Source organism: Melopsittacus undulatus, chromosome W, assembly GCF_012275295.1.
Source record: "Melopsittacus undulatus isolate bMelUnd1 chromosome W, bMelUnd1.mat.Z, whole genome shotgun sequence".
Taxonomy (NCBI): Eukaryota; Metazoa; Chordata; class Aves; order Psittaciformes; family Psittaculidae; genus Melopsittacus; species Melopsittacus undulatus.
In genome coordinates this window covers 701,292-726,443 of record NC_047558.1, presented here as the reverse complement: position 1 = coordinate 726,443, position 25,152 = coordinate 701,292, and the positions used below count along the sequence as shown (strand labels likewise).

Genomic DNA, 25,152 nt, shown 5'->3' with positions numbered 1-25,152 from the left:
TGCACCCGTAGATCCAGATGAAGACAAATATACATGATCCATGTGGCGGAAACTTACACAGAGTGTGCCATGATCGTATGCCCACTCATGGGCATCAATGACATGGAGTGAGGCACCCCCACCAGTCATGATGAAACCAGTCATCAAGTCTGGGAGTCTGAAGACAATCTCAACCCTTCCATCATTTCAGCTGTGGAAAAACTCCTGACCCAGGAGTTCAAAGAAATCAGAGATAATCTATCCAGCTCCCCACGTATACCGACTCACATCTCCAGTATTGACAAAAGATGCCCTACTGCCCAAGAGAGAAGATATAAGAGGTTGTCAAGGTTTAAAACGCAACAACAGTTTCTCTCTCAAACACCCCACCCCCCCCCGGGGCTTTTCTCCCCCCACCCCCCCTCCCCCCTCTAGGAGGGATGGGGAGAAGAATCGAAAGAATGTAACTCCCACAGGTTGAAATAAGAGCAGTCCAGTAACTAAGGTATAACACAAACCACTACTGCTACCACCAATAATAATAATGATAAGGGAAATAAACAAGGGAAGAGAATAGGATACCACCTGCTGAAACGAGCCCGACATGGAAGAGAAAGCCCCTCCGGGGAAATCCCAGTTACCTCCCCAGGCATGATGTGCTGTGGTATGGAATACCTCTTTGGCTAGTTTGGGTCAGGTGTCCTGTCTCTGCTTTCTCCTGGCCTCCCCTCCTTCCTGGCAGAGCATGAGACTCACAAAGTCCTTGACCGGAGTAAACATTTGAGCAGTAACTAAAAACATAGGTACTATCAGCACCATTCCCAGGCCGAAAGTCAAAACACAGCACGGCACCAGCTACCAAGAAGGAGAAAAAATGACTGCTACTGCTGAACCCAGGACAGAAGTACACACCATGGGCCACCCTATGGTTTTATCTACAGGATCTACTCTAGAGAAAGGCATCCAGTCCCTGAGGGAATCAGCCATTTTAGAGATGATCTACTGCAGGCCAGATGCCGAGAAAAGACCCATAGATCCAGATGAAATCGAATGTACATGACCCATATGGTGGAAATTTACATGGAATGCACCGTCATCATATGCCCACTCATTGGCAGCAATAACCTGGAATTACATAGCACCACCAAGAGTGGATGACCTGGTTTGTCAGCTCTGAGAGTTCGAAGACAATCTCACCCTTTCCATTTCAGTTGTGGAAGAACTGTCCCAGGAGTTCAAAAAACTTGAGAGATGATCTATCCAATCTACCCAGCTCCCCACGTGTACCAATGCATGTCTCAGCTATTGACAAAAGGCATCCTTCTGCTAGAGAGAGAAGATATAGGAGGTATATGCCATGGGCCACCCTATGCTTTTACCTGTGAGATCACGGAAAAGACATGAGGAAGTGGGATGGAAGCCTACCTCGGCTCTGGAGGAATGGGTGCATGAACTGAAAAGGAGAACAAAGGTCAAGGATGATCCTCCCATGAAAGCTCTCTGATGAGCAGTGTCGTGGTTTAAATCAAGTCCCCCAACTCCCAGAGAGCTAGGAAGGAGAATCCAAAGAATGTAGCCCCCACGGATTGAGATAAGAACGGTTTAATTGCTAAGGCATAACACAAAACCCCTACTGCCATTTACTACTACAGATAATAATGATACAGCAAACAGCAAGTGAAAAGAATACAACACCCAACCAGCCACCGACCCATAACTCACTCCACCCTGCCTGGCCGAGCACCATGTGCTCCCTCCTCCATTTTCCTCTCCAGCTCTCTCTTTCCCAGTATCCATCCTGGGCATCACGTGCTATGGTATGGAATACCTCATTGCCTAGCCTGGGTCAGGTGTCCTGTCTCTCCTTCCTCCCGGACTCCCCTCCTCCACCTGGCTGGAAAAAACCTTGAACAAAAACACCCTCAAAACATGCTCAAACCATGACAAGCAGGTTCCCAGATGGAGTGGAAGAGCTGATTTTATTCCAGCTCCTGTGATAAAGACTAATCTCTGTCAAGAAGATGTAAGTAGCCAATACTGTGATCACTATTAGGGGGGCCCTGCCTCCAGTCAGGTGAAGGCAGAGGACAATTTGATTTATTGGACTGTGTGGATCAGGTGGTCTGGCACATCAGTCCCACAGAAGTATAAGGCTCTAGTAGATACCAGTGCACAGTGTACTCTGATGCCATCAAGCTCTCAAGGGGTGGAACCCATCTGTATTTCCGGAGTGACAGGAGGATCCCAAAGGACTGACTGTACTGGAGGCTGAAATCAGCCTGACTGGGAAGAAGTGGCAAAAGCACCCCATTGTGACTAGTCCAGAGGCTCCATGCATCCTTGGCATAGATTACCTCAGGAGAGGGTACTTCAAAGACCCAAAAGGGTACCAATGGGCTTTAGGTATTGCTGCTTTGGAGACAGAGGAAACTGAGTGGCTGTCCACCTTGCCTGGTCTCTCAGAGGATCCTTCTGCTGTGGGGTTGCTGAAGGTTGAAGAACAAGTGCTAACTGCAACCACAACAGTGCACTGGCAGTAATACCACACAAACTGAGACTCCCTGATTCCCATCCATAAGCTGATTCTTAGACTGGAGAGTCAAGGAGTGATCAGAGGGACCCGCTCACCCTTTAATAGCCCCATATGGCCAGTGCAAAAGTCTAAATGAGAGTGAAGACTAACAGTAGACTATCATGGCCTGAATGAAGTCACACCTCCACTGAGTGCTGTTGTACCAGACACGCTAGAAATTCAGAATGAACTGGAATCTAAGGCAGCCAATTGGGATGCCACAATTGATATTGCCAATGCATTTTTCTCAATTACTTTCGCAACAGAGTGCTGGCCACAGGTTGCCCATGCTGGGATGGATGTTCAAAGGCAGGGTCTCCTCTGCACATCATGCAACTGATGCTACATGGAGTAAGGGGGCTACACTGATTGCACAACAAGCTCAATTAGGAAATCCCAGACATCCAGGAATTCTAGAAGTCATCATCATGGACTGGCCAGAGGGCAAAGATTTTGGAATGTCACCAGAGGAGGAGGTGATGCATGCTGAAGAGGCCCCACCATAATCAACTATCAGAAAGTGAAAAGCAATATATCTTGTTTACTCATGGGTCCTGCCGTATTGTGGGGAAGCATTGGAGATGGAAGGCAGCTGTATGGAGTCCCCGAAGACAACTTGCAGAAACTGCTGAAGGAGAGGGTGAATCGAGTCAGTTTGCAGAGGTGAAAGCCATCCAGCTGGCCTTGGACATTGCTGAATGAGAAAAGTGGACAGTATTTTATCTCTATACTGACTCATGGATGGTGGCAAATGCCCTGTGGGGGTGGTTGCAGCAGTGGAATCAGAGCAACTGGCAACGCAGAGGGAAACCCATCTGGACTGCTGCACTGTGGCAAGATATAGCTGTCCGGGTGCAGAACCCTTTGGTGAAGGTACACCATGTAGATGCTCATGTACCCAAGAGTCGGGCCACTGAGGAGCACCAGAACAACCAACAAGTGGATCAAGCTCCTAAGACTAAAGTGGCTCAGATAGACTTTGACTGGCAATTACTGGGTGAATTATTTATGGCCCAGTGGGCCCATGACACTTCAGGCCATCAGGGCAGAGACGCAACGTACAAATGGGCTTGTGATCAAGGCAGGGACTTAATAGGAACTATTGCCCAGGTTATTCACCACTGTGAAATGTGCTGCAACTAAGCAAGCAAAGTGGTTAAAGCCTCTTTGGTATGGAGGGCAATGGCTGAAATACAAATATGGAGAGGCCTGGCAGACTGACTATATCACATTCCCAGCAACCCACCAAGGCAAGCACCATGTGCTTACTAAGGTGGAAGCAAACACTGGATGGCTGGAAACATATGCTGTGCCCCACTCCACTGCCGTGAACACTATCCTGGGCCTTGAGAAACAGATTTTGTGGCAACATGGCACCCCAGAGAAAATTAAGTCAGACAATGAGATTCATTTCTGGAATAACCTTATAGACACTTAGGCCAAAGACCATTGCACTGAGTGGATATATCACATTCACTACCATGCACCAGCCTCTGGGAAAATTGAACTGTACAATGGACTGTTAAAATCTACACTGAGAGCAATGGGTGGTGGGACTTTCAAACATTGGGATACACATTTATCAAAAGACACCTGGTTGGTCAACACCAGAGGATCTGCCAACAGGGCTGGCTCAGCCCAGTCAGAACTTTTACATACTGTAGAAAGGAATAAAGTTCCTGTGGTGCATATAAAGAATTTGCTGAGGAGGACAGTCTGGGTTATTCTTGCTTCAGGTAAAGGAAAACCACTCATGGGATTGCTTTTGCCCAGGGACACAGATATACCTGGCGGGTAGTGTGGGAAAATGGGGAAGTCTGATGTGTACCTCAAGGGGTTTTGATTTTAGGTGAAAAAAGCCAATGAACTCAATTGTATGGTGTTGCCTGCTATGTAGCACTTTTTTAGCCCATCAACTAGATGTCTTCAGGTCAGCAGCAACTGGCCCCAACTTCCCTCTGACCATCATTCCAACAAAAAAAAAGAACTTTGATGAAACCAGTCAAGCTCAACAGTGACCAGATGAGTTCTGCGGTGTCATCAACAGGCAACAATCCAACACTGCACACCATCTCTCCTGCTCTGAAACACTGTTACAAGAGATGGAGCCCAACATCATGGACCATATGAATTCAGCAGCTTTATAGGAATTGGTCCATTCATTAAGGAATGATATCTCTCTCTTTGCGTGCATATGTGTATACATATATATATATATATATATGAACCAAGAGTGATGGTATATTGAAAAACGTGGGATCTGAGTATGACGTGAATGGTATGGAATAAGGGTGGATACTGTCCTGGGCTCAGCAGGAGCAAGTATTTTTCTCTTTCTCAATAGGCGGTGCAGTGCTGTGCTTTTGACTCTCAGCCTGGGAACAATGCTGATAACACCAATGTGTTTAGTTGGTGCTCAGCAATCTTTAGTCTGACCAAGGACTTTCTGAGTCTCATGCTCTGCCAGGGAAGAGGGGAAGTCAGGAAGAATCAGACAGGACACCTGACTCAAACTAACCAAAGGAGTATTCCATACCACAGTATGTCATGCCCACTATATTAACTGGGGGCAGTTAACCGGAAGGGCTATATCACTGCTCCAGTTGAGCTGGGTATCGATCGGCGGGTGGTGAGCGGTTGTATTCACTTCCCTTGTTATTGCCCTTATCATTATTACTATTGGTGGTAGCAGTAGTGGTTTTTTGTTATACCTTAGTTACTGGACTGTTCTTATCTCAACCCGTGAGACTTACATTCTTTTGATTCTCCTCCCCACCCCTCCAAAAGCAGGGGGAGGAAGGGAGGGGGGGAGTGAGCAAGCAGCTAAGCGATTGAGCAGCTGCATGATTCTGAGTTACTGGCTGGACTTAAAGCACAACAAGTCTTCTAATAAACTCACTAATAAGTCACAAAAAATGTGTTATGTCCAAGCAACAAAGCTCAAGACTCTTGTATCTGACCAACTTTTCTCTCCCTGGCACTGCAAGATCCCAGATTAGGAAGTTAAATTTCTTCAATTTTAAGAAACACTGAAATAACAAGACACAGCCTGGATGCTTCACACACAGTTTGTGCAGTCAGAAGGCACCTCAGAGTATGACACACAAGTCCCACCTTGCCGGCTCAGCTTTCTGTCACATTTACCCAGAAGGCTCAGATTACTGCTCAGGTCAGGCTGGGTATCAGTTGGTAGGTCGTGAGCAATTTTATTCTCTTTGCTTGCTATTTCCCATATCCTTATTATTACTGGTGGTATTAGTAGCAGTTTTGTATTAAACCTTAGTTACTGGACTGTTTCTTTCAGTTCTCCTCCCCATCCCTCTGGAAGTGGGGGGAAGAAAGGAGGGAATGAGCGTTGCATGATCCCGAATTGCACGATTCTGAGTTACCGGCTGGGTTTAAACCATTACACATGGTTACGGACAGGATTTTTTCAAAGTAAGCTTTTATCAAGCCCAAGGTGTGACAATTGAATCTCAGGCTCTGCATCTACGAAATCCTTTCTCTTTCTGACAAGCAGTGCTGCTAATACACACCAAGCCTCCCTTCAGCTGCAGATAAAGACACAACCAATAAGGAGATTGCTGGTTAATATCCTTGTTGGCAACATATACAGAGTTTGGTTTTGCCTTCTTGGCAACATGTGCTGTTGTGGTTTCATCACAGCTCGTAATTCAGAACCCCGCAGCCGCCCACTCACTCCCACCTTCTTCCCCCCTGCTCCCAGATGAATGGGGAAGAGAATCGAATGTAAATCCCACAGGTGTAGATAAGAACAGTCCAGTAACTAAAGCATAATACAAAGTCACTACTACTACCGCAAATAATAATGGAAATAACAAGGGAAAAGAATATAAAACTAAAAGGGGAAAAGAAAACAATGAACACAAGTGATGCACAAGAAAGTTGCTCAACACCTGCCAACCCAGCCTGAGCAGAGCAGCGATATCATTCCTTAGACCATCCCTATAAAGTTTGCTGAATTCATTCAGTCCATGATGTCAGGCTCTATCTCTCGTAACAGTATTTCAAAGCAGAAGAGACAGTGTGTAATGTTTGACTGCTGCCTGCTGACAACACCGCTGAACTCATCTCTGGTCACTGCTGAGCTTATCCTGTTTCATCAAAGTTCATTCTTTGTTGCAGTGGTGATCGGAGGGAAGTCAGGGTCAAACGATGGTGATGTGAGGACAGTTCTGGAAGACTCCCGCTGCTGCTGCCGGCTTTTCCCATTACTTTATTCTTTACTGATCATTATGGCAGCACATATCTCCTTTTCAAAGCCCAGAGTGGTGGAGATGGGCATTTAGCTAATGGGCTATAGAAGTGTTATATAGCAGGCAACACCATACAACTGAGTTCATTGCCTGTTTTCCCCCAAAATCAAACCCTCTTTAGGTACACATCATACTTCCCATCTTCCCGCATTACCCACCAAGTATGCCCAGGTCCCTGAGAAAAAGCAACCCCACAAGCGGGCTTGCCTTGAAACAAGGGGAACACAAAATCACAAAATGGAATTTATAAGCGTTTAGAATTAGTTTTAAGCAATGTTAAGTTCGATGGCTTTGTAACAGTAGCAGTGGAAAATTACTGAGGTGCATAATACATAGAAAAAATAGAGTACAGATAGAGAACATACTGGCACAAGATAAATCGTTATAGTTGATGTAGTTTTAAGAAAAACAGTCTAGAAGAACAGGACGCAGGGATAAGGAGTATCTGGGAATAGCAGGTGTCCAGGATAGGCTGCGGGTAAACTAACTGATAAGTAGGAGGATAGGAGGGTTATTATGCCTCTGGTGCTAACGAACCAATTAAACTGGTATAAGCATCTACTGCGCGTGCTTCAAAGGCTGCCAGAAGTGATGAAGATTGTTGGAAGAAGTAAACGACCCTCAGAGACCACCACCACAGTTCTGTACGCATGCAGGGAGCTTTCTGGAAAATGATGTAATCCATACGTAGCCTCATGAATATGTATGTGTGCCCAGGGACTATATAAGGATGGCTTGTGTAGCAATAGAGAGACACAAGTTAGGAGGAGTTATCCCCCATGTCTCCCGGCGCTGCAATAAAGAATACCTGCTTGTCAGCTTGAAACCTTTGTTGGCGAGTTTGTTCCTGGAGTTTTCTCCGAATCAGCCTGTACCTGAAGCAGGAAAAACCCAGACTGTCTTCCCCAGCAAATTCTTTCTGTGCACCACAGGAACTTTATCCCCCTCTACAGAAGGTAAAAGTTCTGATTGTACTGGGACAGCCTTGTTGGCAGATCCCCTCGCATTGACCAAGCAGTTGGCATTTCCTTATGTGGGTATCCCAATGTTTAGAAGCCCCACCACACACTGCTCTCAGTGTAGTCTTTAACAGCCTGTTATACCATTCAATTTTCCCAGAGGCTGGTACATTGTAGGGAATATGATATACCAATTCAATGCCATGCTCTTTGGCCCAAGTGTCTATAAGGTTATTCCAGAAATGAGTCCCACTGTCTAAGTCAACACCTTACAGAGTGGCATGTTGCCACAAGACTTGTTTCACAAAGCCCAGGATAGCCTTCAGGGCAGTGGTGTGGGGCACAGCGTATGTTTCCAGCCATCCAGCGGTTGCTTCCACCACAGTATGCACATGGCACTTGCCTTGGCAGGTCAGTGGGAGTGTGATATAGTCAACCTGCCAGGCCTGCCCATATTTGTATTTCGGCTATCGCCCTCCATACCAAAAAGGCTTTAAACGCATGGCTTGCTTAATTGTGGCACGTTTCTCAGTGGTGAATAACCTGAGCAATAGTGTCTATTGTTAAATCCACCCCTCAATCACGAGCCCATCTCCAGATTGTACCTCTGCCTTGACGGCCTGAAGTGGATGGGCCCTCCCGGCACTGCTCTTGTGAGACCTCACTTCAAGTACTGCATACAGTTCTGGTGTCTTCAACATAAAAAGGACATGGAACTGCTGGAGCAAATCCAGAGGAAGGCCACGAGGATGGTGAGGGGGCTAGAGAACCTCCCATATGAAGACAGGCTGAGAAAGTTAGGGCAGTTCAGCCTGGAGAAGAAAAGGCTGTGTGAAGACATCATAGTAGCCTTCCAGTATCTGAAGGGGGCCTATAAAGATGCTAGGGAAGGACTCTTCATTAGGGACTGTAGTGGCAAGACAAGGGATAACAGGTTCAAAACTTAAATAGGGGAAGTTTAGATTAGATATAAGGAAGCTCTTTTCTGTGAGGGTGGTGAGGCACTGGAATGGGTTGCCCGAGGAAACTGTTAATGCTCCATCCCTGGCCATGTTAAAGGCCAGGTTGGACAGAGCCTTGGGTGACATGGCTTAGTGTGAGGTGTCCCTGGCCATGGCAGGGGTTTTCGAACTAGATGATCTTAAGGTCCTTTCCAACCCTAACTATTCTATGATTGCATAAAATAATTCACTCTTATGTTGCCAATCTAAATCCATCTAATTCACTTCAGTCTTAGCAGCTTTCCTCTTGCTTATAGGGAAAACTGATAGCAGAACAGATTGGTCATTTGGTTCAGCTGCAGTGCCTGTTACTGGGGTTGGAGTGGCTGCTGTGCTCATTGCTTGGGATGGAGCAGCTGTGTTTCCTGTTGCTTTGCCATCAGATCCAGAGACATCTTTTTTCACCCTTGAGGGTACTAGACAGTGTTGAGCAGGGCTCTGTAGGCATAGGCCAAACCCCAGCACATTGGTACAGCCAGGACAACATCACACCTCTTTTAAGTGTTCTGCTGATTTTTCTGGATTTCGCACTTGTTCAGTGGTGAAGTTCCTAAGCACCTGAGAGACACAGTGGCCTAGGTACTTGCCCATACTACCCCACACACCCTGCCACTCATGACTCCCCAGCCTTGGGGAAGGCCTCTTGGTGGTATTCTTGGATAGCTGTTTAACCTTAGAAAAGACTCGAGCCTGACCCTGCTTAACTTTCAGGATCAGACATTCTCCGGGTGGTATGGCCATAGGTAAAACACAAGCAGCATATTCAGCAACATGCTGGCTCACAGGAAAAGCAGCAGGCTGGCTTCAAAGGTACTCAAAGGATTTTCAAAGCCTGTAGATTTCTCATAATGCTGCTGTAAATAGCCTGGTCGGGGAGCAGAGAGTGTGAGGCAATGTCTCCTTCGTAGGTTGACCCTCGGGGGGGGGGGGGGGGAAGAAGCAGTGTAGAGGTGTACTTGTTAACAATTCCCATTACATGCATCCCAAAGTAGAGATGTGATGGCCACACTGAGAACACATACCAGTTTCATGATCAATAATTCTATTGTATCACAAGCCATTATCATAAACTACAACAAAACGAGAAACTTAGGCCAGGCCCCCAAAGCCTATAAACACTAAAACAGCAAATACTGGCTTTAAGTAAGGTGTGACATGCTGAAAATCTGAGACCAAGCAAAACAACTCTGAGAGCAAACAAAATTAACATTGTGATAAGTGACTATTAATCCAGAACAATGAATGCTTATCACAAATACAAATTAGACACACTCTGGTCAGATCTGTTGTTATCTCAACTCTTTGTGCCCCATGTTGGATGCCAAAAAGAACTACTGTGGTTTAAGACCATCTGGTAACACAGAACCTTGAAGCCCTTCATCCACTCCCCCCCTTCTTCCCCCCCTCCCACTCCCAGAGGGATGGGGAGGAGAATCAAAAGAATGTTAGTCCCATAGGTTGAGATAAGACCAGTCCGGTAACTAAGGTATACAAAACTACTACTGCTACCACCAATAATAAGGGAAATAACAAGGGGAGAGAATATACAACTAAAAGGGGAAAGGAAAAGAAAACAATAAACACAAGTGATGCACAACACAATTGCTCACCACCTGCCAATATCCAGCTCAACCTGAGCAGTGATCTGCCCTTCCAGATGACTTCCTGCAGTTTATATACTGAGCATGACATGCTGTGGTATGGAATGTCCCTTTGGATAGTTTGGGTCAGGTGTTTTGTCTTTGTTTCCTCCCAGCTTCCTGTGCCACTCTCCTCGCTGGCAGGGCACGAGAGACTGAAAAGTCCTAGATCAAAGTATTACTTGGCAACAACTAAAACACTGGTGTTATCAGCATTGTTCCCAGACTGAAAGTCAAAAACACAGCACTGCACCAAGTACTAGGAAGGAGGAAAATAACTGTTACAGCTGAACCCAGGATACTGATGCACAGTAAACAAGACAGGGAGAACAACATTACAAATATCAGAAATATATAGAAGTAAGATACCCATTCTAGACTGGCAAAATGAATGGGATTGGAAAACCACCACAAAAAGCAATTGTTTTGGCACAATGCAGAGAACAGTACATGGGTGAGAACAAACAGCAGGAAAAGGGGTCTCTTATAACAGCTCTGTCACCAGAATATTCAAATTACAGTGTGGAAAGCTGTGAATTCAAAATCATTCCCCCCCCCAGCACCACACAATCATCTTGAAGCAAGATTTTCAGTATTTTTAAAGCAAATAAACTAGTAAGATCCCAAGTGGAAATAGACATTTACAGGGCTGACACAGAGTAACTCAATGGATTCTACCTCAGTTACTTGATTTAAGTCAGAAGTTGCTGGGGTCAGCTGGCAAAGCTGCATGCAATCGATCCCTCACCACTGCTTGTGCAGCATGAGACCTTCTGCAAGCTACAAAAAGCAGCTAAGTATTATTTAAAAAAACCCAAAAAACAAAAAACTAAGTATTATTCCTGTTCCTAAAACTGCTACTACTAGTTTTAAAGTTCAAAACCAAAAGCAGGTTCTTCCTAGTTTTATAAAGCATCTGTTCCATCCCTTTGATAATTCCATTAACAGAATTATCCCTTGGATCATGATAAGAAAAATGTTCTGATAGGAAAAAGAAATCATGCAAAACCATGTGTTGTACCAACAACTCTTAGTAAATACAAGTAGATTACTGTCATTTAACATTTAAGCACGGGGAAATTTGAATTTTGACTATATGACATTTTTAGGGCAAAAGAGCTATTTAGGAGACTACAAACATTTGTCTTGATGCTTCCAAATTCCAGAGAGTCTCACAGTTTTACAGTTACTCAGCCGTGTAAAAAAAAAAAAAAATCAGAGGGGCAAAATGATGAATAAAAAGTTCTGATTTACTTGCTGTAGTGCAAAATTGCATCTTTACCAATACACACACATTACTTTGTAATTGTTCTAAATGAACATATTAGCTAAATTAATCATACATTTAATCAGTTTGGCTTTAGTACCTGACACTTGATTAACTGCTTTAATCAGTTTCTCAGCCCTGCCTGTTGACAAGAAATAGCTAACTGTGCTATATCTGAATGGTGAATATGATATTCAACCACAGAACAACTAGCCTCAAGGTTTTAGGCTTTATGCTCCAGTGATTTATTTTTTTTTACTACATTACTAACTTGTATGACCATTTGGGTTGTTTTACTTCAAACAGGACATATGTTACATAAAGATGGGAATTAAACCCATTACATTCTAAAGATTTTCAGCATTCAATATGGATACATTTTTGTACAAGTCTACTGTCTTCTTGTTAGGAGATACCATCCTTCTGCAAATGTTACAAAGGATATACTTCTTTTAAAAAATACTGATTATACATAAAAAGATGGGGTTTAGTCCTTAGCATAACTCAGCTCTTCAGGAGCTGTGGGGACGAATTTCAGTAAACATGCCTTAGAATCAACACTTTATATTTATTTCTAGCAACTACAACCAGTCATATTCAGGAGGCCTGCAACTTAAAAGTAAGGTTTCACTACCATTTTAAGCCAATATAAACTGGCACTGCTGCTGAAAGAAATAGTCCCATTGTTCCCCACTGAGAGTTTCCATGTCCTTTCCTTGAGTCAACACAAGCCATTCATGAAGACCCACAGCAAACATGACCAGAATAATTACCTAGTTTAAAAAAAAAATAAAAATCAACATTTCTCTTCCCCTTTTCCTTTTTGTTGTTTGGGGGCAGGGTGAGAAGGAATAGAAGAAAAAGCCGATTTCATTGTAACATGACTAATCCCCCAACAACAGCTACAGGTTGGGCAGAAAAGAGATTCAGAGCAGCCTTGTGGAGAAGGACTTGGGGATGTTGGTTGATGAAAAACTTAACATGAGCCAGCAGTGTGTGCTCACAGCCCAGAAAGCCAACCATATCCTAGGCTACATCAAAAGAAGCATGACCAGCAGGTCAAAGGAGGTGACCCTGCCCCTCTACTCTGCTTTCATGAGACCTCACTTGGAGTATTGTGTGCAGTTCTGGTGTCCTCAACATAGAAAGGACATGGAACTGTTGGAACAAGTCCAGAGGAGGGCCACGAGGATGATCAGGGGACTGGAGCACCTCCCATATGAAGACAGGCTGAGAAAGTTGGGGCTGTTCAGCCTGGAGAAGAGGGGGCTGTTCAGCCTGGAGAAGAGAAGGCTGCGTGGAGGCCTCATAGCAGCCTTCCAGTATCGGAAGGGGGCCTATAAAGGTGCTGGGGAGGTAGGAACATTAGGAACTGTAGTGATAGGATATGGGGTAATGGGTTCAAACTTAAACAAGGGAAGTTTAGATTGGATATAAGGAAGATGTTATTCACTGTAAGGGTGGTGAGGCACTGGAATGGGTTGCCCAGGGAAGTAGTGAATGCTTCATCTCTGGCAGTGTTCAAGGCTAGGTTGGACAGAGCCTTGGGTGACATGGTTTAGTGTGAGGTGTCCATGCCCATGGCAGGGGGGATGGAACTACATTATCTTAAGGTCCTTTCTAACCCTAAGTATTCTATGATTCTAACCTAGTTCTCTACATGGCCACAAGAGTTGTCATGAATAGAGCAGTACGGAACAGACAGGGGACTAGACTGCTTGAACTCAGCAATTGGGAATTCATACTGTCTGGAACTGCTAATGAAACCACACCTACAAGGAGGAAAATTGAAAGATAAAGTGTTTAGATAATCAAAATATTCCCTTTTCCAAGCCACACATAAAAGAAAAGAAATAACTCAAATTATCAGATCAGATTTTACATTAATGACTCTCCCTTTGGCTCAACTGCCATATCACCTCAAGTTCACTTTTAAGAGCAGGCAAGTGTGTTTTAATCTGTACCTTAAGATTCTTCCACTTTAAAGTTTGTATGTTAGAAACCCCTGTTACTCCTATGACCACTCCAAACTCTCAGCTTCTCTTGATTTCATGGTCTCTCCATCTCCAGACCACAGGGATCCTCACTGACAAACTTACAAGATGGGTATCACTAAACTGAAAACATCCTGATGTGCACACAGGAATGTAATTCAGAGGAAACGTTACTGGCCCCAGTTCAATCTGCAAGATGGATTCCAAACTGTGGAGTAGCTACATTTCTAAAATGAGAGCAGTTATGATAAACTACATGCTCCTAACACACCCTCACTACAAATGCATATTTGTGGCTTTCCCACTTTGCTTAGACCTTTCCCTTTACCTCATCAGCTCTATTCATAATCCAGGGCATTATTCGCTCTGGAAAAGTATATTCATTGGTTCTAAATTTTAATTTAAATTAAACTGCATTTCAACTTAACATCTCCTTGATCTTTTGTTATGATAAAGCATGACAACCTTGCTTTAACTTCTTTACAACCACTCACTGCTTTAGATACCTCTATCATGTGCCATCTTGTTTGGATCAAGTAGCTCATTATGACAATTCTTAAACATCCCTCTCTAGACTTTTTCTAGCTCTGAAATTGCATCGACACCACTGGAAGAAAAAAAATACACTCTTGATTAATCAGTTTGAGTGTCCGCTTCAGGTAGGAAAAGGATCTCAACCATTCCATTAAGAATAAAGATGCTGAGAATTCATCAGTGAGTTCAAAAGTTCTGCTTAATTAAGCACAAGTCCTTGCAGAAATTCAGCAACTTACATGGAACCTTTTCATTTCATTTTTTTTTTTTACAAATTAACACTGCATGCTTATCAAATATCCAATACAATAAATGGTCACTTCGATGGAGTATTAGCACCTATTTTTTGGTTGTTTTTTTTTTTTTTTTAATCAAACTGCCCTGTTTCAAAATACTCTTTTCCCTTCTGCTGCCCTCACTAGGACTGAAACCAACTGGAACACATATAGATTAGGGAACAGGAGAGCAGTAACATCTTTAACAAAATTTGCAAACTATTACACACTGATGATAGCTTTAAGATCTCTAAACAGCAAGACAAGTACTTTGAGAGCTTTAAATGTGTGCTCTGATTCGGTTAAAGTCCTTCTATTTCCCACAGCTTCACCACTAACATCACACAACTCAGAGTTATGAACACACTGCAATTAATTCCAGAAATCCTGTAAGAATATTGAACTTCACTTAGGTACCTTCACTTCAGGGTAATAAAAGACTGCACATTTCTTCTGTCAAATCCCCCCCCCTCAAGCTGCTTCTGCCAGCTGTGCTCAACAAACTACTTGTAGCAACTTATGTTTTTTAGGCAAAGTAAGAACTTGTGTGGCACATAACATTTCCCTGAACATACATACCCTTGGTTAGTATGCACTTCTTAAAATACAAGTTCTATGAAAATAGGCCTTTCATTCATTTACTTTGAACATTCCCCACGTTCTCACCTGGGCTCCACTTCCCACGGCCCAGCGATGCCGTTTTACCGCTGCTCGGCAAGTTAACAGCGAGGGATGCTTCGAGACCCCAGTCTGGAAACCAGCCCTCCACTTTCAGGGACTACTGGCTAATTTCTAACCCAAACCAGAGCGTTCAGGTTCGCTCCGAGATCACCGCTTTCACCGAGACCCTTTCCCGAAACTCGGAAATAGCTTTCGGAAAGCCTGGAGTCGCCCACCCCCCATTACTTCGCGCTCCCAACTCCAAGCCTAAGCGGCCATCCCCGCTCCCCGCGGCAGCGCCAGACCCCGGCCGCACCGCCAAACACCGAGGTCAACCGGGCGGCGAGAAGGACCGCGGCCTCACTCCCGACCAGCACCGCCAGGGAGACAGGGATCAGGAAGGAAGACAAGGAGAGAGGATGCCCCTCGCCGCGACGCCGCTCTCGCGGGGACCGCCGCCTGACCCCCGAGCACAAAAACCTGTCGGGATACATTCTTGAGGCAATCGCGGCCAGGCCAGGAATGCAGACGAAGGAGCTAGGCTCGGCTCAAGCATCCCGGTGCGGCCCATAAGCAGGCATCACGGCGGGGGGAGGGGAGGGGGTGGTTTGGGGCGGACGAAACTTCCCGCAGTCGCCTGGAGGAAAATAAGGCCGGCGCACCCCCAACCTCCGGCCCTGTGCTACACTCACCCTTGGAGTACAGGGATTTGGGAGATTCGAGGTCAAGATCAGCGCTGAGCAGAGAAATGAAGTCCGAGGGCATCGCAGCTCCACGGCCCGGCAGGGATGAAGGAAGCGGTGGGAGAAGGGGACCGGTTAGGAAGAGAAGCGCTGCTGCCTCCGCAGCCCCGGGGTGGGGAGGGGAGACACCAGCAGGCAAGAGCACGGCGCTCCACACGTCGGAACCACGAATTTGGCCGAGTCGGCCTAGACCGAAGGCTCCGTTAGGCGTCAGGACCGGGCACCGCTACCCGCCACCGTTGACAGGAACCAACTACTACCAACAGAACACGCCCAACCGCCTCCTCAGACAACCACTCCACACTTGCGCAGACGCCGAGAAAAAAGGAGCGAGGTGTAAAGAGCACACAGAGACCACCGCTACCAACCCGCGCATGCGCCCCGGCGGGCGAGGAGGCAAGATGAGAACCGCCACCACCAGGGACGTACTACGCATGCGGTAAAGGAGAGGGAGGTCAAAGGTTGGAGGTCGGCGGTAGGAAAAGCTGTTGCGGTGCCGGTGGGGGATGCGGAAGCGTCTAGAAGGGAGTGGCAGTGACCCCTGAGAGACGGTGTGGTGTTGAGGGGAATGCGGTCCGTAGGATAATGGCTGTCACTGCGGAGAGATTTTGATCCAAGTAAATTTCTCTGTGTTGTCCCAAATGAAGAAGCAGCTCTTTCTAAGCAAACAGAATGCAAAAAATAGAGCCATAGTCACAGACTGGTTTCGGTTGGAAAGGACCTTGTTAAAGCTAATCTAGTTCCAACCCGTGCCTTGCAGGGGCACTTTCCATTTGTGAAATACAAATTCACTCCTCTAAACAAGATAACAAGCTTTTTTATCAATAAAGCAAAAGCAACAGCACTGGGTGCACAAGCATAGACAGAGAGGTGTGAAAAACTAAAGAATAAGGTATTGTTTATTAAGATATATGTTAGGTATATATATGTTAAACCCAATATAAAGGTTAGACAACAAAAGATATGAAATTGCTTATGCACACAGTTAACGGACACAGTTTATGCAAGATAAGATAACCGCAATCGCTTACACCAATTAAACCAGAAACCGTTTATGCAAACATAAGATGACCACAAGGTGTTACAGAAACTGGCTTGCAAGATGTTCCAGGAACTGGCAGAAATAAGACAAACCACTCCATATAAGGACATAAATGAAGGGTCAACTATGGAACAAAGGAGGAAAACTTCTTACTTCGGCCTCACCGACCACCGGGAGGCAGAGGTCGACCCCCTAGCAACAGCTGAAGCATGCGCAGAGTACCTCAACTACGTCATGAACACGGAAGTAAAAGATGTATAAGGGAGGGCTTTTTGAACTGCTCAGTACGGCAGTAGGCGGAGCGCAGACTCCCCTGCCGTCCAGCGCTGTCTTTGCTCATATTCTACTTGCTATAATTAATAAAAATCTAATTGGATTATGATCCGTTGTGGTCTCAATTTATAACAATTTCTGGTGCCGTGACTCGGATAAGGAACGGTGAGCTTTGGTCCTCCGGGGAGGCGCCCCGCGACATTTCGCGGCCCCGCGACCAACAGCCTACCTCAACCTTACCGACGAACCTAAATTCTAGAATAATGAGCAAAGGAAAAACCGGTAAAATCCCATAAAAATTCTGTGCACGGGAGTCCGGACGAAGACTCAGGACGCGTAAGTATATTGCGAAATTCGCAGAGCGGAATTGTTCGCGGCGAAATTGTTCGCAGGTTTGCCGTTCGGGCGGGATTGGGTTTCCTGGAATATAACGAATGAGAGGTTCGATATACTGAACCAAGCGAGTGTGGACCCTTAAGTACTGCGTTTTCCATCTCCCGCGAGGGACTGGGCCAGGAACAAGGGGGAGCGAGTGAGTGTATATTTGTGGATATTCCAGAAGATGGGGGGCGAAGGGCAGCAAGCCTTCGACTCACATGAATACCCCTTAGATAATTGGAGAGATTTCCCTGGAACCCTAGGGAAAGATAAGCAAAAAAAAAAATGATAGAATATTGTACTAAGATATGGGGAGGGAAGACTGGTCCCAGGCAGAGGTCCCCGGAGTAAGACAATGGGTCAGAGTAAGAGTCGTAATTATAACCCAGAAAAGGATCCAAGGAGAGATCCTAAGAATAAAGCAGGGAGCAGCCCACCGGATGCACCACCGGACGGTCCCCTGGGGTTAATGATAAAGTACTGGGACATTCAGCCGTCCCAGGAAGGAAAAAAGAGTAAGGAAAAAATGGTCCATTACTGTATGAAAGTATGGGCAAAAGAAAAAAAAAAAAATAAAAAAAAAAATCGACCCGATATTTGGGTCCGCAAGACACAGTGGGTGTCTTGTACAAAAAGGTTTTATGCACAAGAGGCAGCGGGCGTCCTATGGTTTACAATCACAGGAGGCAGTGGGCATCTTGTAGTTAGGATCCTGCAAGACACAGTGGGTGTCTCGTAGAAAAAGTTTTGTTTTTTAGGCAGCAGACATCTGATGGTCTGAATCCTGCAAGGTATAGTGGGTGTCTTGCAGAAAAGGTTTTGAGGATTTCAAAGGTATGTGCTGCATGAAAGTAATCTGACCATTCTGAATCAATCCATACTAAGCTGGGAAAACTGCAGGAGAATATGCAAAAGCTTAAAATTGTTGGAAGTGGATTGGATAAGGAGTTACTGGATGGTTCAGAGATATACTTAACCAAGGCCTTCTCCAGGTAACATGGATAGGTCTGTCATAAATAATAGAGTAAAAGAATTTACTCACTTTATAGAAAAAGGGGAAACTGATACACGGGTAACCAATGTACAGGGAGGTAATACAGAGAAATTGTATAAGGGAGTTAAAGGAATTCCTATGCTTAAACAAAAGTATTGTCTGTCCTAAATACCTGCCATTGCCATCTTGCCAAGGCATTGATTACTGCTGGAGGGGAAGAAGCAGATGCTAATTCTATTGACAAAAGCAGATGAAAGGTCCTGTTGATAAGCCGGGAGAGGCAGACTGGGCGATCAAGCCTTAAGACCATGACAAAAACACAGGTGTTTGGTCCTATTAATAAGCGGCAGGAGAAGCAGACTGGGCGCCGACTAACCCTAAGTCCATGTCTGGAGATTAAAAGGTGTAAAGGTTAAAAAGAGGGAGACTCATTTACTTCATCCTGAAACCCCTGCCCATGATCAGAAGGGGCACTGCGCAAGTGCAAAGGACCTTCTGGCTCATTATAATACGAAGCGGGGATAGATAATACATATGTATAGACGGATCGGGTGAGCCCAGGTTTTCGCTGTATCCCAAGTTTTGGGAGCCAGGACGGACCTGCTAGGGGGGCAGGTGAAGGGTAAGCGAACCCACCAGGTTTCTGTTGTATCTCAGATTCTGAGAACCGTGAGGAGAGTAAGCGGAACCATAGTGTGAGTGAGGGATCCCATGTGTAACTTTGTGTTTCTGTGTGACTGAGACGTAGCATAGCTACAAAGCGAGTGTGGAGTCCCAATCCGCGGTTCCGTGTCTCCGCGAGGAGAGCGGCCGGAGACGGACGAAGCGTCTATATTTTTTTGGACCTGTGTGTCCTGTCTGTGAGCAAGGGCCTGGCTGCCCTCCCGCTGTCCTGTCTGTGTAACCCTGTGTGTGTCCTGTCTGTGAGCGGGGGCCTGGCTGCCCTCCCGCTGTCCTGTCTGTGTAACCCTGTGTGTGTCCTGTCTGTGAGCAAGGGCCTGGCTGCCCTCCCGCTGTCCTGTCTGTGTAACCCTGTGTGTGTCCTGTCTGTGAGCAAGGGCCTGGCTGCCCTCCCGCTGTCCTGTCTGTGTAACCCTGTGTGTGTCCTGTCTGTGAGCAGCTTAGAAAAGGGCGGAGGGGGAGTGTCCGGCTGCCCCTCTCGCTGCTTTTTTTTTCTGTCCTGTGCATCTTCTTGTGTGTGTACAGCCATTAAATTATAGATACCCAATCGGTAATTCTCTGAGAACAGAAATAAAATGATTATTTTGTGGAAAAAGCCACAAAAGTTCTGGGAGGTTAAAAAGAAAAATTGGGAAAGGGTTTGTAAAAAAAAAAAAAAAAAAAAAAAAAAAAAAAAAGGTATCAAAGAAAATTTGAAGAGGCATGATTGTAAAGGAAATTTTGCTGTAACCGAAACTATGATCTAACAACAGGGGAGCTGATCTTCAGAACCCAGAGATATTATTGTACTGACCCCCTTAAGAATATCATACAACTTATGTGTAGGTGCTCTCATTTTCATAAGTGCATTTGCAGAGTACTGGGAAAGAGAAGCTATAGAGATTTGTAAAAGATTGGCTGAAATGGGAGCCGGTCAAGACAAGGAAATTCTGAAGAAAAGCCCATTGGGTTACATTTTGGCACATTGGAAAGAACTGAGAGGGTCTTCTGAGGCCTCTGTAAACAAGAAAACGTTGGTAAAATATTATAACCAATGCTGACATTCATACACTTTAGAAGATCAGGAAAAATTACCTAAAATGGAACTTTGAATTATTATACATTGTTATAATTAATGTTGTTTTTGAGGTGATAAGGAAAATGGAATGAAGTAATGTATGCAGATATGACAGAGTGCAAAATTAATATACCTCTTCCTGATCCCTTAATTTTGGATTTGGAAAAGGACAGGAAAAACTAAAAGCTAAAGAGATGTTGTTCAGATTGTGATACTGGGGAAAGATGTTAAGAAGTTAAGATGTTAAAAGGAGGAAGCTCGAGCAGCTCCTGTGTTTGAGCATGGGATGGCTGCCGGGATAGGCAAACAAATGGAAACAGACATGTTGATAGATGGGACTGAAGGGTTGTTGGATAAATGTGGACTGGGAGTAAAGGAGGAAACATGGAAAGTGGATAAAAAGAAAGCGGTTGCTTTAAAACTGGTGGAGAAGGAATGTTGAACAGAGGTGGGGGAGTAGGCTCTTCTGTGGAACCGGATCTGTGTGTGTGCTATGGGGAATCTGGACCCTGGAAGTGAGACTGCCCTGGAGGGGAGTGCCATGGGGCTGCTGCAGTGAATGAATTAGAACTAGAATTACATAAAAGCTGAAAAGAAGAGAGTTTATCCCCTCGCTGGGAGGGACCATTTCTTGTTCTTTTAACTACAGAAACGGCGATAAGAGCTGCTGAAAAAAGGTGGACACATGCGTCTCGAGTAAAAGGACCCATAAAGGAATGGAAAGTTGTGACTGAACCCAGAGACGCCAAGCTGACCCTCTAGAGGACTTGGATAAGTAACTGAGAGAATTCATATTGACTCCTGTAAATCTGATATGGGAAATGAAGATATAGTTGAAATTATTTTAAGAAACCATAGGATAAGGGCCAGTATTAGTCCATGTCCTCCTATATGCAAACACTGCAATTTGTATATTAGAGCCAAGTGTCCCAATTGTTTGAAGCATATTATTACTCATAGGAGAGACCATGAACAATTTTTGAGAAATCAATTACAGTTCTTTTTGCATTCAGTGTGAAATTACCACCTCGTTGGAACAGTTGTTGTGGGTCAAATACTACTGTCATAGTAGCCGACGGGGAATATACCTTTAACCTACCAGAGAGGGCAAGACCGGAGGGAGTCGGTGCTGCAGCTGAAAAGGTCTGCCGAGGGCTGCAACCCCTGGGGCTGTGACCGCTGAGCACTGTGATCCTGACCGGACCTCTTTTGGTGTCGGTTCTGATAGGAACCATATGGGAAGATGCCGTGGCTTTTAAAAACATTCACAACAACTATAGTTGAATGTATTACCACAACTAGATGAAGGAGAATAACCTCTAAAACCTTGGTATATCACACTGTTTATGAATGCAAAGGAACAAAGATAGGCAGTTGCATATATAATCAAACCCAGTATGAATTGTGTCAGGAAAAACAAGCAAAACTGTGTGTTATGATCCAAAGGAACTTCCAACCTTGTATTGGGGTAGAAATGAGAACAAATTCAGAAGAAGGGAAATTAATTGGAACAAGTGAAGTTATAACCAATTTGAGTACCTCACTGCCAATGATTTTTTATGCATATGATATTATAGATGAGGATTTAGATACTAATTGTGGAAGTCTAGAATGGAGGCAGTACTACAGTAGCCAACCAAAATATATTTATCCAGGTGGATACCAATGTCATATAAATCCTGATTATGTACCTAATCAAACAGCTAGGTATCAGTCATCACACCTCTGTGGAAGAAAAGGATGGTCTTGTGTATGCTGGGATACTGCAGGCTAGGGATGTGATTATCAATGTAAGACTTTACAAGCTTCAATAGCAAGAATGCAAACAAACAATAACTGTACAACCCGTGCCTGCAATCCAATAAATTTAACTCTCATAGATTTGAAAAAAAAAAAAAAAAAAATGGAAACAGAAGCAAGTAACTAAAATTGGACTTAAAATATATGGAACTGGGGAAGACCCAGCTGTGATTATTAGTATTAAGATCAAAAAAACTGGAGTCCAATATGAAATTCTCACAGTTGCTAAAAATCTCCTTGTAAATCTTGCTGAAAATATATCTAAAGCATTGAATGTAACTAACTGCTATGTTTGTAGGGGAACTAACCAGGGAAAGAGATGGGCCTGGGAGGCAATGGAGAGTAATATAAGCGACCCTACAATCTGGAAAAATCGAAAAGGAAACAAAAGGAGACAACAATGGATCTTGCAAATGGGTATAATCGGAAAAAGTTGTTGGCAAAATTTAGAAAATGGTGTAAAACCAATAGGAAATTTACTTTGTGAAGGGGGTTATATGTGGAAGAGAGCAAAGAAAGACTGGGGAAGATGGGGAAATCCCATAGAAATAAATCACCAATTCAGTAACTGGACTAATGGAACTAACATACCAAACAGTTGGCCTACTCCAAATGGATATTATTGAATCTGTGGTAAAATAACTTTTGCATTTTTACCCCAAAATTGGACAGGTTCATGTATATTAGGAATGATCAGACCTAATTTCTTCTTATTAAGGAGAAAACAATATAAAAGAGAGTTACAAAATGGAAAGACAATGAGTGGCCACCTGAATGAATAATCTATTATGATTTGGCAACTTGGGCCGAAGATGCATCCTGGGGATACAGAACTCCTATATGGATGTTGAGTAGAATTATAAGGTCACAAGCTGTGGTAGAAATAGTAGTAAATAAAACAGAAAATGCATTAGGATTAATTGCAAAGCAAAATACTAAAATGAAAACTGCAATATATCAGAATCGTGTGGTTTTAGATGACCTGTTGGCTCAAGAAGGAGTGGTCTGTGGAAAATTTAATCTTAGTGATTGCTGTTTAGGATTAGATCTATTGTTCTTAAAAGAAGGAGGGTTATGTGTAGCTCTCAATGAAGAATGTTGTTCTTTGGCTGACCATACTGGAGTAGTCCAGGACACCATGTCTGAACTCCGGAAAAGGTTAGATCAACGTAAAAAAGATCGTGAGGTGGGCAGGTCATGGTATGAAAACTGGTTTAATGTTTCACCTTGACTAACCACTTTGTTGTCCACTTTAGCAGGACCGCTTATCATGTTGATTTTGGTACTTATATTTGGGCCTTGTATATTATGCTATATTTTACACTTTATTAGGGAACGATTTGACATAGCTAAACTGCTTATTTTAACTACGAGGTCTGGGGCAAATTATAAAAGTGTATCTATTGATGAGGATGAAGATTGTTGTGAATATATTATGCCACGTAGGGGCTACACTGATTGTAATTGTGAGGTATTACCCTGTGAGTGTTGTGATAAATGTTGGGATTGTGGAAAAAGGTTTATTTGCAGTGCTGAGAATGAAAGCAGCATCTAATAAACAATAATAGGATAAAAAGAAAAAGGGGGGATTGTGAAAAACTAAAGAATAAGGTATTGTTTATTAAGATATATGTTAGGTATATATATGTTAAACCCAATATAAAGGTTAGACAACAAAAGATATGAAATTGCTTATGCACACAGTTAACGGACACAGTTTATGCAAGATAAGATAACCGCAATCGCTTACACCAATTAAACCACAATCGCTTACACCAATTAAACCAGAAACCGTTTATGCAAACATAAGATGACCACAAGGTGTTACAGAAACTGGCTTGCAAGATGTTCCAGGAACTGGCAGAAATAAGACAAACCACTCCATATAAGGACATAAATGAAGGGTCAACTATGGAACAAAGGAGGAAAACTTCTTACTTCGGCCTCACCGACCACCGGGAGGCAGAGGTCGACCCCCTAGCAACAGCTGAAGCATGCGCAGAGTACCTCAACTACGTCATGAACACGGAAGTAAAAGATGTATAAGGGAGGGCTTTTTGAACTGCTCAGTACGGCAGTAGGCGGAGCGCAGACTCCCCTGCCGTCCAGCGCTGTCTTTGCTCATATTCTACTTGCTATAATTAATAAAAATCTAATTGGATTATGATCCGTTGTGGTCTCAATTTATAACAGAGGTAAGTGATTAGTATCTGTTAACAGGTTTATATACTTTCACTATTGCATTAGTCACATACATAGTCATAATTCCCATGTATAGGTGGGGAATATTATAACTAGCTCCAGGAACTTATTATCATAAGTCTCCTCCTCTTGGTGTCTGCGCACTGCTCTCCGGTGATTGTGGGCAGGGGTCTTGAGGATGAAATAAGCAGTCTTCCTCATGTGAGTAGGGGTCTTCAAGATGAAGTAAGCAGTCTTCCTCACAGTGTACTTTTCACCTTTGGCCCAGTTGGACGCCCCAGAAATCACACAACTAGCTGAAACCAGACATATCTGTAATTATTCTAATAACTAACAAAGATTTGAAACAGTGTGACCTTCCTGCAAAATATATTGCAGGATGGGCAGACAAGGAGTATCCCAAGTTAGCAGATGTTTGGGAGGCTCTGTCTCTAAACTAACTGATAAGTACAAGGATGGTGTGAAATAACTCCTTCATGTTTAGTGGGGTCACTAAATCTTGTTATCTCACCACAGACTTACAACACAAACATTGTACTTTAAAACTAAAGATACTTTAGAGGACCAGTGTGAAACAGTTAACTCACATTTAGTGGGGCCGCTAAATTCCACAGGCTAACAACATAAACTTTGTTCTCTTTCTACAACCTAAGTTAAGCTAAAAAGTACGTTAACTCTATATTTTATAGGCATCAGCTTTTCTTCTATCAAGCATGCAAACCCCCCCCCCCCCCCTTTTCTTCTTTTTCTTTACAAATTCTTCTACTATATGACTCCGGTTTGCTCATCTTATGTCTTTATTGAGCTTTGGTTTTGTTACTATA

At 44.0% G+C, this 25,152-nt stretch overlaps 1 protein-coding gene across 1 annotated transcript in view; it reads right to left on the bottom strand.

Moving 5' to 3' along the window:
- LOC117438010 (nuclear factor of activated T-cells 5-like) overlaps positions 1 to 16,316 on the bottom strand; it is a 105,428-nt gene extending 89,112 nt beyond the window's left edge. The window contains exon 1 of the mRNA XM_034073350.1: positions 15,851 to 16,316. Within this exon, the coding sequence (XP_033929241.1) occupies positions 15,851 to 15,923 (73 nt within the window). The 5' untranslated portion in view covers positions 15,924 to 16,316. The remainder of the gene's footprint in view (positions 1 to 15,850) is intronic.
- Between the last annotated feature and the right edge of the window lie 8,836 nt (positions 16,317 to 25,152).